Source organism: Glycine max, chromosome 19, assembly GCF_000004515.6.
Source record: "Glycine max cultivar Williams 82 chromosome 19, Glycine_max_v4.0, whole genome shotgun sequence".
Classification (NCBI taxonomy): Eukaryota; Viridiplantae; Streptophyta; class Magnoliopsida; order Fabales; family Fabaceae; genus Glycine; species Glycine max.
Window position 1 is genome coordinate 41,966,397 of NC_038255.2, and position 19,398 is coordinate 41,985,794.

At 32.2% G+C, this 19,398-nt stretch overlaps 3 protein-coding genes across 7 annotated transcripts; 2 read left to right on the top strand and 1 right to left on the bottom strand.

The window, feature by feature from the left end:
• The first annotated feature begins 4,683 nt into the window (after positions 1-4,683).
• Positions 4,684-9,548, top strand: LOC100779356 (protein trichome birefringence-like 10). 5 transcript variants are annotated; one of them, XR_005889906.1, is made up of 6 exons: positions 4,705-5,596; positions 6,594-6,983; positions 7,654-7,812; positions 8,530-9,006; positions 9,155-9,189; positions 9,390-9,548. XR_005889906.1 is itself a non-coding variant. In XM_003553408.5 (4 exons), the coding sequence occupies exons 1-4, from the start codon at positions 5,103-5,105 to the stop codon at positions 8,903-8,905; spliced, it is 1,419 nt and encodes a 472-aa protein (XP_003553456.2). In that variant the 5' UTR covers positions 4,684-5,102; the 3' UTR covers positions 8,906-9,548. The 5 variants fall into 5 exon arrangements, 1 of the variants encoding a protein (XP_003553456.2); XR_005889905.1 differs by having other exon boundaries at positions 8,530-9,189; XR_419990.4 differs by having other exon boundaries at positions 9,155-9,548.
• Positions 9,549-11,691: 2,143 nt separating this feature from the next.
• Positions 11,692-15,979, top strand: LOC112997611 (protein trichome birefringence-like 10). The gene is made up of 4 exons (XM_026127162.2): positions 11,692-12,341; positions 13,384-13,773; positions 14,404-14,562; positions 15,321-15,979. The coding sequence occupies exons 1-4, from the start codon at positions 11,908-11,910 to the stop codon at positions 15,694-15,696; spliced, it is 1,359 nt and encodes a 452-aa protein (XP_025982947.1). The 5' UTR covers positions 11,692-11,907; the 3' UTR covers positions 15,697-15,979.
• A 1,979-nt stretch (positions 15,980-17,958) lies between these two features.
• Positions 17,959-18,366, bottom strand: LOC102664018 (antifungal protein ginkbilobin-like protein). The gene has a single exon (XM_006605161.3). It carries the CDS (start codon positions 18,364-18,366, stop codon positions 17,959-17,961), a length of 408 nt encoding a protein of 135 aa, XP_006605224.1.
• Positions 18,367-19,398: the final 1,032 nt, after the last annotated feature.

The window sequence follows — 19,398 nt, forward strand, 5'->3', positions numbered from 1 at the left end:
TGCGCTCATGATTTTGGTGTGAATATTTCATATAACAATACTATTATAAAAAAAATCATACTTGAACTAATAAAATTAAGATGAATAATAAAATTCTTTCTCCAATTATTTAACAAATTTTTATTGGTGGAAAAAGAACAAGAGCACAATTATATCAGGAGCACTATTTTCCTCGGCATCCTGATAAAACAAATGAATGATATATCACGATAACTGAGATCATACAAACAAATATAAGTCCTTGTGATATGACGTGCAGCTTAATTTCTTAAAAAGATTTAGAAGATGATTTGATGCGTTGATTATGAAGACGAATGGGTGCTTAATTATAATGGACGGGGAAATGAAAATTCAATGCATTTCTGTTCTGGGAAGTTTAGTACTACTGAGAATTAAGAAAGACAACCATTATAAATTTGTGATAGATACATAGAATCCATCCTTACTTGGTGCTATAGTCCTTTTCATGCGATTTCATTTTCGAAGCCAATTGGCATAATACTCTCTACATAGAAGCCAATTGGCCAAACGCCATTTTCGAGCGTGACCATAAAATAAATTATTTCAGGATATCATTATAATAAAATTAGCAATTAATGTATAAAATTATCATGCTATGTGCATGCAAACTTGGGAAAAAAATATCAATATATACAAATACGAACGAATAAAATAATATAGTTAAACTATGTCTGTTGTAAACATTGGTACCTCTGGTGCCACTTCTCTTTATATTTATATATACAAAGTATTTGCTGATTAAAAAAATGATATAGTTAGTCTTTTTTTTTTTCTGAATATAATCAGTCATTTTGTATATAGTGTTTATATGATTCATGTTCTAAGAAACATGAGTAGATTGTTGCTTGATGTAAATATTACATAAACCTCTATTATATATAAATCTATTTTTATATTGTAAATTTGATTTTTCATACAATTCACTAAATAAAGACCACTTAAGTATTTTATTTAACCACATAGTGAGATTACTCTTCTTTAACTTTGGTTAGTTCAGAATGAAGGAAGTATAACACACTTATATTTAAGAAAGTACTGTGATATAAAACAACAGAATAAAATTAAATTAGAGTGAGATAAATATTATTTGTTGATTGAATTAATTTATTTTCATAATTTTCTCCTTAATGTTAAAAGACTTCATCTCTCTCTCTCTCTATTACCAAAAAAGAAGCCTTGATCTCTTTAATGAATGAGTTTGATACTCACACATCATGCCAACAAGCTACTCAAGAATAAAATATTAATTATTTTAAAAGTCTTTCTTAAAAAAATACAGTTTCACTATTATTTAATAATAATGATATTTTATTTAAAACAAGTCAAATGATATCTTTATTCTCATTTTTATTTAAATATAAAATACCTGTATAATTGATGAAAAACTTTCTAGTTGCCTAGCTAGTTGGCTAAAAGTTGAAGAAAGATTATGAAAATCTTACTATTATTTTAATTGTAGTGATGGGAAAGTGGAACACCTGTACACAAAACACAACCTAATTTAAATTGAAATGTGCTATGCTTTAGCCGTTGAATGGAAGTGAAGAATCATAATTAAAACTACTTCTTATCCCGTTTGTTGTGCTATCCAACCACATTTTTCACCGATATGTCTATAAGATATAAAATTAATGTCAATCAAGTAAGCAAGAAAATGAACCCGAGGAAAATAAAACCAATAAGCAACTAGAAGGTTCGCAGGTCTATTAGAACGAGTGGCTAATGACCAACTTTCTTAATCATAATCACATCATGATTCATGTCAAACTTCGATATAATTATTAAATTTTATATGGTTCTGATACCATATTAAATTTTATAGTGCAACAAAGACATATGAAACATCCCTTTAAAAATTGGTTTATAAGGGTATGATCTACTGAGTTATATAATCACTTATGTTCATGAATTATCCGATGTGAGACTATTCTTAACAATAATCTCTCTTTGTGGGGTGTCCGATCAAGCAAGAAATTAATAGAGAATTATACTGGTTTGAAGCATATTTGGATGTTCGTTTAAAATGTGATTAACAATTTTAAGATAAATCTAATCAGTCAATAAATTTCATTTTGCAAAAGGAAGGAACGTCCCAATTTCATTTTATCCCAAAAGTCCATTTGTAACAATAAAACAAACATACACTCAGGTACTAATTATTTAAAATAAAAAATGTACAATATATTTTTACAGGGTAAAAACTATTTTGATACCTGAACTTATAAAATATTGATGCAATAGTTCTTAAAATTAAAAAAAGTTTCAAATAAATCTTTGAAATTTCTAATAATTGATCTAAATTTCTAGATTTAATCACTTATTGTGATGTTAATTCTTAAAGTCACACGAATTTTTTGAATTTTAAATTAAATAAATTGACAATGACACTTTTAAGAACTTTTTTTAATAAATTTTCTTAATTTCAAAGAATAATATGACAACATAATACACATTCACACCAAAACCACCTTTTACTTTTTTTTTTTTATCACTTAAAAGAAAGTAACACAAGACAAGATCGAGTGGCGTAGGTTTTTGTTCTTTCTAACAGTCTAGTCTTATATGATACATCAAACATGTCATTCTGAAAATAAAGGAAATAATATAAATAGAGCGAGCAAACAGCCAAAACCTTGTGGCTATTCTGATAAGCTGGCACAATTAGACTGGTTGGATTGTTGTTCTCTGCATGACCTATCAGTATCACAATGGTAGAGCCAATATAGGTCACACCTTGAAAAGGAGAAAAAAATAAATACTTATATAAAGAGGGATTTTAATAAAAAATTTAAATGAATTGAATATGAGGATAATAAAGTTCTCAAGACTTAAAAATATTTCATTTTGGCCTCTAAAGTTACATTTTTAAGCTCTATAGTTATAATAATTTTTTCTTTTAATTCTTATAGTTTAAAATATTCCATTTAACCTCTTAAGTTATATTTTTTTAATCCTTTTGATGCATGTTGTCCAAAGTCACCTAACATCAATACATCTAGATCCTATAAAACTCTACAAAATAGGAACAAGCAATGTATAACTGCTAAATTTTTTTTTGGCGATTTTAACCACCGTAAATAAAAAAAAAGTCTCTTTTTCCTCCTTCTTTCCCTCGTCACCAAGAATTTTCTTTTTCTTTTATTTTCTTCCAAATTCCATGCCACACATTTGGGTCATTTCACATGCCCCTCTATCATCTTCTCCCCGTCATAACTTCTTGATGCTCCTATATGACGTGCTATGAAGATTGTGGCATCCTTCAATGACTCAAACCTTTGCATGGGAGCATTAATTGTTGGTGTGTCATTCGTGGTGGGAGGCGTTGTGGTTGCTCCGATAGACAATGTTGTTGCTGTAGTGCGGGAAACACTTTAAGCATGGTTGTCGCTAGGCTCATCTCAACGTCCTTCAAATTAAGAAAAAGAAAAAGAAACTATAAAACTTGAAGAATTTGGATGTAATGACATTAGACAAATTCAGACAGTTAGGATTAAAAGAATTAAAAAATTATAATTATAAGAATTAAAATAAGATATTTTATATTTTATAAGGACTAAAAAAATTATTTCAATTATAACTTCTAAAAAGAGCAAAATAAAATATATTGAAAATTTGTAAGATAATAATAATAATAATAATAAAACACATAGGCTGGAGGGTGAGTAACTGAGTATCAAGTTTATAAAGATGGAGTCTTGGTTACAACATTCAAAGTAGGACTTGACGTGCCTCCTGTTGATATGCTTGGAGCAATCATTTAGGATGCGAGTACTTCAGTTTAATTTGCTCGTCTTAATTTTCCACTATATCAACAGATGGTGTATTCCAATTTTCAATAAAAAATAATTTGAAAAAATAGATTCTATATTCATTATGTAAAATAGTTTTATATTATTGTATAATTACTAATTATCATGTATGTGTGATAAATTTATTATTTTTTTAAACTTTACAGTACAAAAGTTATTATACTTGAATTTTCTTGTATCTTCAAAAAGATTTAATTGCTCTAAAATGAATTTTTTTAAGAAACTCTAAAATGAATCTAAATAAAACAAAATCCATAATTTTTAACAATATGCATATGACACCTGCTGTTAATTTTCTTATCCACATGTTAAATTTATCATCTACAATTAAAATTACTTACTTATTCAAAAATTATTCTTTAACTCTGGGTTGTGAGGGATATCCCATATTTATAAAAGAAAAAATAGTTATTTATTTTATCCTCTTATTTTAGTAGAGCCGTACACCACCCATTTAAATTAATTTAGAAAAAACATTTAAAGTATGAAAAAATAGGTTATATATTAATAGTGTAAATTTTATATGATAAATTTATTGACGTTAACCATAATTATTATTTTAAAATTCATATCTATTATAATTTGTTATTAGATGATAGTATAAACAATTTTATATATAATATTAGTGTCGGAAATTCCTTTTTCATTTAAGGGGATTAAAAAGAAGGGTTGTTTTCTTGTTTTGCTAAAATTTTTAAAATTAAAATTGGATTAGTAAATAGTTTTTTGGGTCAATCATTCCATTAGACGATAAATGATTATAAACGATGGAGATACGCAATCTAAATAATGAAAAATAAAATATTTTAGTTGGAGGGTTGGAAATTAGAAGAGATAGTGGGTTGCTTCCACGTCTATTGGGCAATTAGGAATCCATGTCTTCCAGTTCACACATGATAAATAAATTGCCGCCCTTCCCCTCGCCTCACGCGTTCCCCAAACCCTCCCACACTTCCATAAACGGAAGATCACTACTTCCCCTTAAAAACAACACCTTTTTAACCTCCTCTCATTCATTCATTCTCTTCATTTCTCAACTCCTAACTTCATTACTTACCAGCAAACACAAATAGCAATAACCCCCCCAAAACCACTTTTTGAGAAGAAAAAAAAAAAAAAGAAGCTACTGTACACACTCCTTTCCTTCTCTGCCATTAATGCCTTTTTTTCCCCCCCCCCTCTCTGGGCCCCACCTTCCTCTCTTCCTCATCCTCACTCTCATTTGTGTGTCACAGCCCCCACCTCCTTTAAGCCTGAGTCGAGCATGAATGAATGAATGTTTTTTGTTCCTTCCTACCCAACGCGATGAGCAAGAGCGCAACAACACCAAAGGACTCAGGCGACAGCACCGTGACCCACTTGGATTTTCTCAAGAAATTCAAACGCTTTAACCCTCTCGAGTCTTCCTTGGGAGTACTAGCCTTCTTCTTCGTCGCTTCTCTCTTCATTGCCTGCTTCTTCTACTTGGATTACAAGGGCTTCCGCTCTAGAGGCACCACTATCATTGACTTGGATTTTTCATCATCATCATCTTCTTCTTCTTCTGTTTCTGTTTCTGTTTCTTCTGCCCCAGTTCAGTTTCTGAGCCAAGACGGTGATAAATGTGATATCTTTGATGGGAATTGGGTTTGGGATGAGACCTATCCCCTTTACCATTCCGTAAACTGTTCTTTCTTGGATCAAGGTTTTCGCTGCTCCGAGAATGGCAGGCCTGATACTTTCTACACCAAGTGGCGATGGCAACCCAAAGATTGCAACTTGCCCAGGTTCTAACCAGCCCCATCTTTTATATTTTTCTGATTTGTTCCTTTTTCGAGTTTAATTTTAGATTTTGGGTTGGTTGGTATAAGACAGTGCTGAATAAATAAGGACAAAAGAGTAAAACTTGATTTTGGTTTGGTTGGTGTTGTTTCTCTGAACACAAAATGATTTTGGAATTTTGTCCCGTAGTTGATTGCTTATGGATCACCTCCGATCATGCGCTTCCGTGTATTTTGTACCATGCCCCGAATTTGTTTTATTTTGTTGAACTATGTTCTTTTTGTTTAAATTTGGTTTTGATGGAATGTGTTTTTTTTTTTTTCACTTTACTTCGTGTGAATTGGCATGAAGGAAGTGCTTGTTCCTTTTGTGTTTAACTTTACTTCATATGAATTGGTATGAAGGAAGTGTCTGTTCTTTTTGTGTTTAACTTTACTTAATATGAATTGGTATGAAGTTTTTGTTCTTTTTTTGTTTAACTTTACTTCGAGTGAATTGGTATGAAGCAAGTGCTTGTTCTTTTTTTTTTTTTTTTTCTCTTTGCTTTTTTGGATTGTTGAAAATGGAAAAAAAAAAGTGTTAGTGTGAAGTGAGCGGGTGAGTTTTTTCAGGGTTTATATATGAATAAGAGCGTTTCTGTTCTAGTTCTTTTTATTGGCGATGATTCCTAATGTCATTGTCAACTGTTGCTAGTTTCATTTGTCATTATCTGTCTATCCATAAACTCTGGCGTATTGCACAAGTTCAACAACTACTTTGTGTCTGTTTTGCTTTTTCCAAAGGAAGAAAAAAAAATCATTTTTGATTTTGGGGTAAGCTGTTATGGTCTTTCCTGCTCTTTATTGTGTTTTTTTTTTTTTTTTAATTCTTCTTTGGTGCATGCAATCATCTGCTATTGACTTACATCTCGAGTAGCATTGCTTGGGCATACAATGCTATGTTATGTTCTTTTAGCTCGGTTGTTGGAATGAAATATAATGAGTGACTGTACTCTTGCAACAGATTTGATGCAAGGAATATGTTGGAAAAGCTACGGGACAAGCGACTAGTGTTTGTTGGTGATTCGATTGGAAGGAATCAATGGGAATCACTCCTTTGTATGCTCTCTTCGGCAATTGCAAATAAGGCTAGGGTCTACGAGGTTAATGGGAACCCAATTACAAAGCATACAGGCTTCTTGGCATTTAAGTTTGAAGATTTCAACTGTACCATTGAATACTACAGATCACCATATCTTGTAGTGCAGGGACGGCCTCCTTCTGGTGCACCTGATGGGGTAAGAATGACTTTGAGAGTGGATCATATGGACTGGATTTCTCATAAGTGGAGAGATGCTGATGTGCTGATTCTCAATGCTGGACATTGGTGGAATTATGAGAAGACTGTCAAAACGTAAGGATTTTTTTTTTATCTGTTATTCCGTTGTTATTCTTAACAATTCAATCTTTGAATGGCACCTTGTTTTGGCGTTTTAACAAGGACATGTCAAAGAAGGCACTAATCATATGATGTTGATACAGTTTATTGCAAAAAAAAAAAGATAGGTTTTTTGGTGCATATTTGGATTAGCTTATTTGTGGGAAACTATTGCATTGTTTTTGGCAGCTTTTGGAGAGAGCTAAAAATGAAATGATTATTTTGCTGAAAAATAATTTGCCAAACATGGTCGGAATTTCTTGAGGTAGATTGATATTCTTTCCTCTTACCATAGAATACTGCAAAGGATGGACACTTCTATTAGCAAGAAGCAGGAATGAATTTATATAAAAGCTGTGATATATGTGTTTAGCTTAGGTATTACTAGCAAGTACCAATTATTCTCATTGCAGTAGAAGCTTATGTAAAGGGATTAGGATCTCTTCTGATTCACTTCTCTTGAAGTTCAATATACCAAAGTTGATTATTTATGCTCTGTTTATCTCCATGATATAGAAATCTTGGGCATAGCCTAAATTACTATGTTAATAGTTTGCGGCAATATTTTTTACTCTTCATGTGATTAAACCATCAATATTGAAGTAATTATATATGACTTTGATCTTTGGCTCATTTTATTACTTAGGGGTTGTTACTTCCAAATAGGGGAGGAAGTGAAGATGAATATGACTACAGAAGACGCATTCAGAAAATCAATAGAGACAGTAGTTGATTGGATTACCAATGAAGTAAACATAAACAAAACTTACGTCGTTTTCCGAACTTATGCTCCTGTCCATTTCAGGTTTGCCTAAACTTTGAAACTGACTTACCTGCCCTTGTATCTTTATTTGCTCAAAATTTGTTTGCCCATAATTTTCTAATCGTGAACTCAGTTACAGTGCTCTTTCTCCAATAAATTTATTAGGGTTGATAAAATGACATTGATGTAAACTTAACTAAATTTATACGATCACTCGGCTTATTGCAGGATTTTCCTTTCACTACACGTTTTGGCAAACATTTTTTTATTTTTAGAATGTATTATTTTTAGGTGTGGCATAATTTTTAAGACTCAAAAGACACAAACTTACTGCCTCTTAAAGAGCCGTCCTTTTAACAGATGCATATAGTATACTGACTTACCACATTAACTGCACAGTAGGTGGCATTAATGACTTCAGTTTTCCAACTCTTCATCTTCTAATAATGCTAATGTTAGCTGGGCATCTATCCATTGAATGCTAGGGAAAACTAAATTTTAAACACATCATAAATTTGTCTACATTATTTATGTGTTGGTTATTCTTTTTCGGGTATATTGGTGCTTATCCATATTTTGTGTGGCCTGGGTCTTGTATAGCTGATCTGGTCTTGTCCTCGCTGTTAATTTCTGAATGGTTTCTTTTTTGGACAAACTGCCAATACCTTTTTAACAACAATTTCTATATCTGCAATGACTAAATGACTCCTAAAATGTGGAAGATGAGTGAGTCGTTAACACAATCATTGAATGTAGCAGGGGTGGTGACTGGAATACTGGTGGTGGTTGTCACTTGGAAACATTACCCGATTTAGGCTCCTTGCCAGCAGTATCTGACATCCATTTCAGAACTGTCGTTGATGTATTGTCAGAACGCACGAATAAATCAAAAGTTTTGAATCTGGACTTGCTTAATGTCACCCAAATGTCAATACGCAGGAGAGACGGCCATGCATCTATTTACTATATCGGACCAGACAGCACAGCCTCTATGCAGCGGCAAGACTGTAGCCATTGGTGCCTACCTGGTGTGCCTGATTCATGGAACGAGATTCTTTATGCACTTCTTCTCAAGCGGGAGGATATTTTTGAACGGAGACAGAATACAACAAAAATTTCTCAAGTTCCACCATAATTGGTCTATACAGTTTGCAGAGAATGTTCTAAGTTATACAAGTCCTTTCCCAACCCTTGCTGAATGAGGTGAAGTTGCAAGTTGAATTTGACATCTTTCTGGTCAGTCTCTAGTTGATGATCCATCTAACTATTTGTTAGTTTGCTTAATGTTTACAGAATTTTATTCTTAGCAATCAAAGAAGTTAAGCTGTTTTAATTTCCTACAAAATGATTGCTTGACCATTTTTGTAGTGGTCTGCCATTGTAGGTGAACATATCTAGATGGGAACTTAATTTTTGAAGGTGAGTTTCAGTGATATCTTGTACAAAAAAGAAAAAAATAACCACCGAAATTCGAACTTGATTGATCAGAAGGCATACATCATCTTTTGTTGTAAATTTCATATGATGGTCGGAGTCCATGATGCAGCTGTTTGTTGTAAATTGTATGTAAAAAGAGATTGTTTTTTTGTTTTTGGTTAATTGTATTTTTATTTATATAGACAAATACCCTGGAGTAATTGATATGGATGATACTTGTTGGAGATACAGAAGATTATCGTGGCTCAGTCATCGATTCATACATGCAATCTGGATCAAGTTTCGAGATTTATTTGTATTTTCAAGTTCCTTAGAATAATACTAATGAATCATATACGTTATATTGTTGCTTTTCTTGAAATTGCCATTCTGCACTTTGCGTGAACCATACTTGGCAATGCCTTTGACTAATCGCGTTTGAGCTTAACAATTGGGGTTGAATGCCATTCATATCAACTGAGGTTTTTCGAGTTTTTTTTTGATAAAGTTTGCATTTTAAATTAATAAACAGATTCATTTTTTTTAAAGACACTTAACAACAGATTATTAAATTTGATTTGGATTACTTGGATCCTTAACATTGGTACTAGATTATTAGTGTTCCTAGAAAGAAAAACCATTTTATTTTTATAATATCATCACGCAAACAGATCCGAAAATATTAATTTTTCAAAGTATCAAAAAATATATATTCAGGCAAACGAGACATTTGAAATATTTTACCTTTTCCCTATTTTTTGATGCATCATCTTTTCCCCTTTCTGAAGTTAAAATCACGCACCTGATATCTCAACATGTAGACAGAATCATGTAAGTTTGAACCCATGTTAGTTACCATAAAAAGGGGATTATAAACACATGTATATCATAAAAAGAGACAAGGACAAACCTATCCCAATTCATTCTTGTTCACCCCTAATTGAGAGAGATTAATCCCGTACCAGAGAAACCCTAACAAAAATTAAATGTGTTAATTATCAGAATAAAAATATTTGTATTTTTTAATACTTATTATACTCCTTTTTTATAATCTTTCTACTTCAATAATTTGACATTTTATAGAAAATATAAAGAAGTATTGGACAAATATCATGCCTTTCATGAACTCCAATCTATGTGATCATCCCAAACATACAAAAAACTTACCAAGATGACTTTGACCACATTACTTGCATGTAATTAGCAATACATTGATAAATTCAACCGGAACAACATTTTATTGCCTTATTAATCTTTTAAATATTTTATAGAGTATTAAAATAATTTTAATATCTTAAAAAATAGGTTTTTATTATTATTTAATAACTAGAAATTAAGATCTGTAAGAAGATAATATTATAAGAGAATGTAAAATTATTCTTAAAATTTAGAAAGGTAATAAATTTCTTTTCAAGTGAAATACTGTAACAAGAGTCCAAGTACATTAACTTGGTGGAATTTTAAGCAAAATATGTAATGAGCCACATGGTATGTGTTTACAAATATAATATAAGATAAGATTAAATTTAATTTAAGAAAAAACTACTAAAAATATTAAATTTCAAATTAAAACATTTGGTCTCGTGAGCCTAGAAATGAAGGTAACATGTTTTTTTTGGAGGCAAATAAGATTATTTCATTTATAACTTCAGAATACACACACAGAGAAATACAATCAAATATCTAAATGCCAACATGAAATTTTGATGCTCTTGCTAACTTATGAACAATAAAATTGGTATGTCATCGCGTAAAACTCAACCAGGAGTTTGAATAGACATTAAGAGAATTATTACATAACGAAAGGATATTAGAGATGCCAAAAACTTTTAAGAGAAGTTTGTCCACTACAATTTTGCAATCCAGCTAAAAAATAACACTTTGAAAGCCAAGAGATTACACCCAATGAAGAGCTTTAAGTAATCCCCACGCTTCAGCTGTCGTTGGATCAGTACACCCTTGCTGCAAAACCGTTTGTGCTTTGAGAAAATTACCTCTGTCAGTTAGAGCTATGTTTATTAGCTAGCTTTGGATTGTAATGCAATTAATGGAGGTGTAGAACACTATTAATAGACACTACACTACTACTACTATTATTATTTTTAGCAGTTACCACCAACCGATTTCTCTATTAAAAGTATTATATTTAGAAATAGATAAGTTGGCAGTGAATGAGGGTGATGATTGGTGAAATTAACTTGAAGGCAACTTATTAATACACTGAATGAGGGTGATGATTGGTGAAATTAACTTGAAGGCAACTTATTGATACACATAACGTATTGATAAAAAAAATATACATCAAAATGTATAAAATACCTAAATCCTAACTAAATTCCTATTAACAAAGTAATTTTTTTTACAGACTACTAACAAATTATTTTATGCCATGCTCATAATTAAAGATGAATTTGTCTATAGTGAAAAATAAGCACAAGAGTTAAAGAAACGGCCCTGAATATGTGTGAGCCCAATTATAAAAATAAATAGTAAAAAATCACGTTGAACGGGTCAATGAAGTTGGCGTCAGAAATAGCAGTCTCTCTCGCAAACACTCACCAGTGAATTCGCGGTTACACGTTAGGTTAGTGAGTGGCTGTCGTCCCCAAACCCCCCCACTACCTTAAACGTTCCGATCACATCCCCTCAAAACAAAACCATATCCTTTTAAACCTTCATTCATTGTCTTTCTTAAATATTTTGTTCCTTGGAACGTACGAGATGAGCAAGAGCGTAACAGCAACAAAGGACTCAGGCGACAACACCGCGACCCACTTGAATTTTTTCGAGAAATTTAAACGCTTTAACCCTCTCGAGTCTTCCTTGGGAGTACTAGCCTTCTTCTTCGTCGCTTCTCTCTTCATTGCCAGCTTCTTCTACTTGGATTACAAAGGCTTCCGCTCCAGGGGCACTGCCACTGTCCTTCACTTGGATTTCTCATCACCATCTTCTTCTGCCCCAGTTCAGTTTCTGAGCCAAGACGGTGATAAATGTGATGTCTTTGATGGGAAATGGGTTTGGGATGAGACTTACCCCCTTTACCATTCCGCAAATTGTTCCTTCCCGGATCAAGGTTTTCGCTGCTCCCAGAATGGCAGGCCTGACACTTTCTACACCAAATGGAGGTGGCAACCCAAAGATTGCAACTTGCCCAGGTTCTAACCCACCCCACCTTTTCCATTTTTCTCATTTCTTCTTTTTTCTAGTTTAATTTCACTTTTTGGGTTGGTTGGTGCTGAAAAAAATGAACACTAAAAGGTTTTCTTTCGTTGGCTATCCATGTTCGTTTTGTTTTTGGGTTGGTTGGTATAATAATTATAATAAGACAGAAAAATGAGGACAAAAAAGTAAACCTTGATTTTGGTTTGGTTCGTGTTTTTTCTCTGAACACAAAATGATTTTGGAATTTTGTACCGTAGTTGATTGCTTATGGGATCGCCACCGTTCATGCGCTTCCGTGTATTTTGTACATGCCCCGAATGTGTTTTGTTTTGATGAACTATCCTTTTTGTTTAACTTTGATTAACTGTGTTTGTTCTTTTTTGTTAACTTTACTTTGTGTGAATTGGAATGAAGGAAGTGGTTAAGCCTTTTGTGTTTAACTTAACTCGTATGAACATTTTTTTTTTTGTTTAACTTTGCTTCGTAAGAATTGGTGTGAAGGAAGTGTTTGTTCGGGAACGAAAGTATCTCTTTTTCTTTTAAGAATTTTTCTAGTTCTATTTTTCTTTCGCTAGTTAGTCCACCTTTTAGTGATTGTAGTAATTCTGGTTTAATAGTCGTTATAATGTCTCTTTCATATTGAGGAATTTGAAAAAAAAAATGGTTCTGGTGTAAAGTAAACTTGGCGTGCGAGTTTTTTCAGCGATTATAAGCGGAGAGAGTTTATGTTATTGGTTTGTTACTGGTGATGATACCATAATTGTCATTGTCAACTATTGCTAGTTTCATTTGTCATTACCGACCTATCCATAATCTCTGGCGTATTGATCAAGTTCAATAACTATGTGCCTGTTTTTCTTTTTCAAAAAATAAAATTATTTTTGATTTGGGGGGTGAGCTTTTATGGTGTTTCCTGCGCTTAATTGGACAGCTTGTTCCATTTTTGTTTTGATTCTTCTTCAGTGCCTGTAATTATCTGCTGTTGACTTACATCTTGGAAAGGAAATATAATGTGGGAGTGTACTCTTGTAACAGATTTGATGCAAGGAAGATGTTGGAAAAGCTGCGGGACAAGCGACTAGTTTTTGTTGGAGATTCGATTGGTAGGAACCAATGGGAATCACTCATTTGTATGCTCTCTTCGGCAATTGCAAATAAGGCTAGGGTCTACGAGGTTAATGGGAGCCAAATTACAAGGCACATGGGCTTCTTGGCATTTAAGTTTGAAGATTTCAACTGTACCATTGAATACTACAGATCACGATTTCTTGTAGTGCAGGGACGACCTCCTTTTGGAGCACCTGATGGGGTAAGAATGACTTTGAGAGTGGATCATATGGACTGGATTTCTAATAAGTGGAGAGATGCAGATGTGCTGGTTCTCAATGCTGGACATTGGTGGAACTTTCAGAAGACTGTCAGAATGTAAGGACTTTTTTTTTTATCTGTTTTTCTGTTTTTATTCTTAACATTTCAATCTTTGAGTGTCACCTTGTTTTGGCATTTTAGCAATGATGGGAAAGAAGGCACTAATCATGTGATACTGATACAGTTTGTGCATAAAAAAAAAGGTTTTTTAGTGCATATTTGGATTAGCTTATCTGTGGGAAACAATTGCATTGTTTTTGGAAGCTTTTGGGGAGATCTTAAAAATGAAAGTTTTGTTTTCCAGAAAAAAAAAGGTATTTGCCAAATATAGTGAGAATTTCTTTTGGTAGATCGATATTCTTTCCTCTTACAATAGAACACTGCAAAAGATGGACCCTTTTATTAGCTGGAAGAAGGAATGAATTTATATTAACACAGTGATATACTAGTGTAGTTAGATATTACTAGCAACTATTTTCAATGCAGTAAAAGCTTATATAAAGGGACTGGGATCTCTTCTGGTTCAAATGTTTTGCAGTAAGGTTGAATATACAAAAGCTTGGGCATAGCCTAAATTACATTGTTAATAGTTTCTAACAATATATTTTACTCTTTATGTGGTTTTGCTATCATTATTGAATTTATAATTATATGTGATTTTAATTATTGGTTCGTTTCATTACTTAGGGGTTGTTACTTCCAAATAGGGGAGGAAGTGAAGATGAATATGACAATAGAAGACGCATTCAGAAAATCAATAGAGACTGTAGTTGATTGGATTGCCAATAAAGTAGACATGAACAAAACTTATGTCCTTTTTCGAACTTATTCCCCTGTCCATTTCAGGTTTGCTTAACTTTCAAACCGACTAACCTAGACTTGTATCTTTATTCGCATAAATTTTTTTGTCTATAATTTTCTAATGGTGAACTCAGTTATGCCGCCTCCTACAATAAATTTATTAGGGTTGATAAAACGACATTTGTGTAAACTTAAACTAAATCTATACTGTCACTTGAATTTGTACAAGTTTTTCCTTTCACTACACCTTTTGGCAAGCATTTTTTATTTCTAGATTGTATTTATTTTTGAGGCGTAGCATAAATTTTAAGACACAAAGACAGAATACTTGCCGCCTCTTAAGGACCTTCCATTTAACAGATGCATATTCTTTACTGACTTATCACATTAACTGCTTTACTGCATTACTGCATTACTGCATTACTGCATTGTAGGTGGAATTGATGGCTTCAGGTTTCCAACTCTTCCTCTTCTAATAATTCTAATGTTAGCTGTCATCTTATCCATTGAATGCTAGGGAAAACTAAATTTTAAACAAATCATAAATCTACATACGTTATTTGTGCATTATTCTTTCTCATTTATATTGCTGCTTGTGCATATTTTTTGTGGCTTGTTTCATGTCTAGCTTACCTAGTGGAATAAAGTTTTGTTGTTGTTGTGGTATTAATTTCTGTATGGTTCTTTTTTGAGCAAACTGTCAAAACCTTTTTAGCAACTCCTTCTATAGCTGCAATGAGTCAATGACTAACATGTGGAAGAAGATATGAATGAGTCATGAACACATTTGGTGGATGTAACAGGGGTGGTAACTGGAATACTGGTGGTGGTTGTCACTTGGAAACATTACCTGATTTAGGCTCCTTGCCACCAGTATCTGACATCCATTTCAGAAATGTCGTTGATATCTTGTCAGAACGCATGAATAAATCAGAAGTTTTGAATCTGGACTTGCTTAATGTCACGCAAATGTCAATACATAGAAGAGATGGCCATCCATCTATTTACTATCTTGGACCAGGCAGGACATCCTCTATGTGGCGGCAAGACTGTAGTCATTGGTGCCTACCTGGCGTTCCTGATTCATGGAACGAAATTCTTTATGCACTTCTTCTCAAGCGGGAGGATTTTTTCGAACGGAGACAGCATACAACAAAAGTTTCTCAAGTTCCACTATAATTGGTCAATATACAGTTTGCAGAGAATGTTATAAGTTATACAAATCTGTGACAAATCTTGCTGAATGAGGTGAAGCTGCAAGTTGAATGAGGAGAATAGAAAATTACATGACTTTTAGTCTCGTGAAAAGAAGAAAAGGGAGACCAAAAAAGATGGAGGAAATCATCAAGGGAGATTTTAGGCTAAATAATATATCTGAAACTTTGGTATTAAACTATATGAAATGACATTGTATGATCCATGAAATCGATCTCACCTAATGGGATAAGACTTTGTTGTTGTATCTGGTCAGTCTCACTAGTTGATGCATCTAATTCTTTGTTAGTTTTCTTTATGTTATAGGATTTTATTCTTAGCAACCAAAGAAATTAAGTTGTCTTAATTTCCTAAGAAATGATTGTTTGACCTTTGTAGAATTGTAGTGGCCTGCCGTTGTAGGTGAACATATCTAGATGGGAACTTAGTTTTGGATGGTGAGTTTCAGGGATATCTTGTACAAAAAAGAAAAAAATAACCAGAGATCCAAACTTGATTAGTTAGTCTCAGAAGGAATACAACATTTTTTTTTTGTTGTTGTAAATTTCAAATGATGATCGGAGTCCATGATGTTGCTGTAGATTGTATATAAAGAGATTTTTTCTATTGATTATTTTTATTTATATATACAAATGCCTAATACCTTGGAGTCATTGACTTAAAAAAAAGAAGAAACCTTGGAGTTATTCATATGCATTATATTTCTTGGAGATCTTATATACTAGTGATATTGATATGACGAAAATAGTATACTAGTAAATTGTTTAACTTAAACGGTTATACAGAAGGTTATTACGGCTCAATTATCAATTCATACAAGCAATCTGGTTCAAGTTTCAAGTTTCAAGGTTTTTTTATTTTTTTTATTTTTTATGTATGTTCAATTTCCTTTGCATAATACTTACAAACAATATACGTTAGTCTATAACTTTTCTTGAAATTGGCATTCTGCACTTTGCGTGAACTATACTCGGCAATGCCTTTGGTTACTCGCGTTTGAGCCTGACAACTGGGCTTGCATGCCATTTCAATTGCGGTGTTTTTAAAACCATACTTAAAAAGGGATTATACTCTATGATACTGAAAACTAGTTGAGTTTTTGTTAATGCAACTTTTGAAAACTCAGGTGAGTTTTGTTGTGAATAATGATTTTTTCAATTTGATTTGGATTAGTTGGATCGTTAACACCGATACAGAATATTGATGTTCCTAGAAAGAAAAAAACTAATTTTTATTTTATAATATCACGCAACCATTATTCTTTCAAAATTTCCAAAAATATATCCAGGCAAACGAGGCATTTTAATATTTTATCTTTTCCCTATTTTTGATGATTATCTTTTTCCCTTCGGAAGTTTTAAAATCACGCAATTGATCTCTTACTCAACATGTAGACAGATTACAGAATCATGTAAGCTTGAACCCATGTTATGTACCCTAAAAAGAGGATTAAAAATTATGAAGAATCATACCGCAAAACTAGATTTTTTTTATTTAAAAAAGAAATCACACTTTAGAAATTAAAGACAAAGTATTTTGAGTTAGTTAAGGCATAATTGTGGTTTTCTTTTATCAGTAAACAAATGTTAATTTATTAATTTTGTTAGAAATATCAATTAAAAAATTCGAATCCACAATTTTTTTTTCAACCATTGGCTAACATTATATCTCGAAGGCATAGTTGTGGTACACTATATGGCATTCATTTGTATTACAATTACAAACTTAGTAAGCCTTTTTGATGATGTAATCTTGAAAACCCAACGGTGGTATGTATGTATTTGGATAACTATCTGCAAAATTGATTTTGTAAAATGCAATTTTTGTTAAAATTTATTTTTAAGCAATATAATTTATATTTAGAGATTTTTATTTTAAAAGTTATAAGTATATGTTACTTACGGTTTGATTTTGAGAATTTTTTACACTGATTTTTGTTGGAAATGTGCAACTTTAGATGTAGAAGTTAGTTCCAAACGTGCACTTAAAATTAATTCAAAATTCAAATCAACAACAATAACAAAATCTTATCTCATTAGGTGTTGCATAGATCACATGACATGAGTAAAAAATTCTAAAAAATAGAATCAAACATGCAATTTTATTTCGTAAAGTCACCTTAATAACTAGTTTTTCAACATGATTCTAGATGATCCATACACATACTGACTTTACATACAGAGCCTTATGATGGAAAGTTGAACACCAAAGCTCAATGTTCAATTTCTAATCGTCAAATGGGTATTGCTCGTACCTGATTGCACAATCATAGAGCACCGAACGAGCCCCGATCCGTGGTGTCTGGCATGTGCTAAACAAGGCCGCTTTAGCAGCACCAAGACATGTTTTGCAATCAGAGGATGTCAGATTAAGGTTACAAGTAGCATGCCCATAGGCATAGGCATTAGGATAGGGTGAAATGTTGTGGTAGTCATAATTCTTCTGTGCTGGTGTTTCCTTCTCTAAGTCCCCAAAAACATAGCTTAGACTAATAGCAAAAGGGTCCCCAGAAGTGTACACCCCATTGTTGCAGAGAACATTGATGATGCTGGTGTTGGGGATACACTCAGCAACACTCCATAGGCAAAACAAACAAATCGCAATTGTTGCATATTTTGTTGGATTAATGCCCATCTTCCTTTGATTGAATTCTAGCACACGATGTGTTTTGTTATCTTAACAGGCGTTTACTATTATTATGTCAGGTAAGGTCCATTGATTTTTTGGTTTATCTGCTGGCTGCTGCTACTACATCTATGTTAATGTCTAATATTCAATGCTAAGCTTTTGTCCGTACGTGTTACATGATGATATTATTTAATATCCCACCAAAAAGAACAAGGTACGTAGTATTATTTGTTTATTGTAAGTCACGTCTATTGATTTCATTTTATTTTCTTAACCATCCTTCGGCATTCTCACCAAGTCTTGTTGCTTGACATTGAAAATTCAAGAAGATAGTTTGGATGAGAAAAGAAAATTAAAATAAGAAAGAAAATAACGAAATAATGATTTTCTTTTTATATTATTTAAATGAAGATAAAAAAGAAGGAAAGAAAAATAATATATCAAGATAATTTAACCCATTACAACATTATAGAATATAAATAAAATGATTTTTTTTTGTATCATATTACAGGCTTTGCACACTCCCTTCTTTTTCATAAATTCAAGAACGAATATTAAGTAAAATATGTGGAGTTCACGAACTTTTATTCCTTCCCTCAATCTAATCAGCTATATATAGTGCTACCAAACAAGGTGAAATAACTTGATTCTTTGTGCGCATGCACTACCAAATTTAGTGTTGGAGAAAATTTCAGGCGCTGCTGCTTGATAACGTCATTTAGAACCAGACAGCTTAAAATTTGATCAAACTTAATATCAAATCATTTGGAATGTTAAAATTCTAAGGAATTTCAACTCTATCTATCTATCTATATATATATATATATATATATATATATATATATATATATATATATATATATACTCTAAATTTAATTTACATGTATGCTAAAAGCTAGGCTATATCATAGACTATAATATTCCTTGTTTCTTTTTTAAAAAAAGATAGAGTATATATATAATATTATATTCTTACAAAATAATATGAATTAAAGTATAAATGAGTTATAAAGTATTATAGAAATGTCATTAAATCGA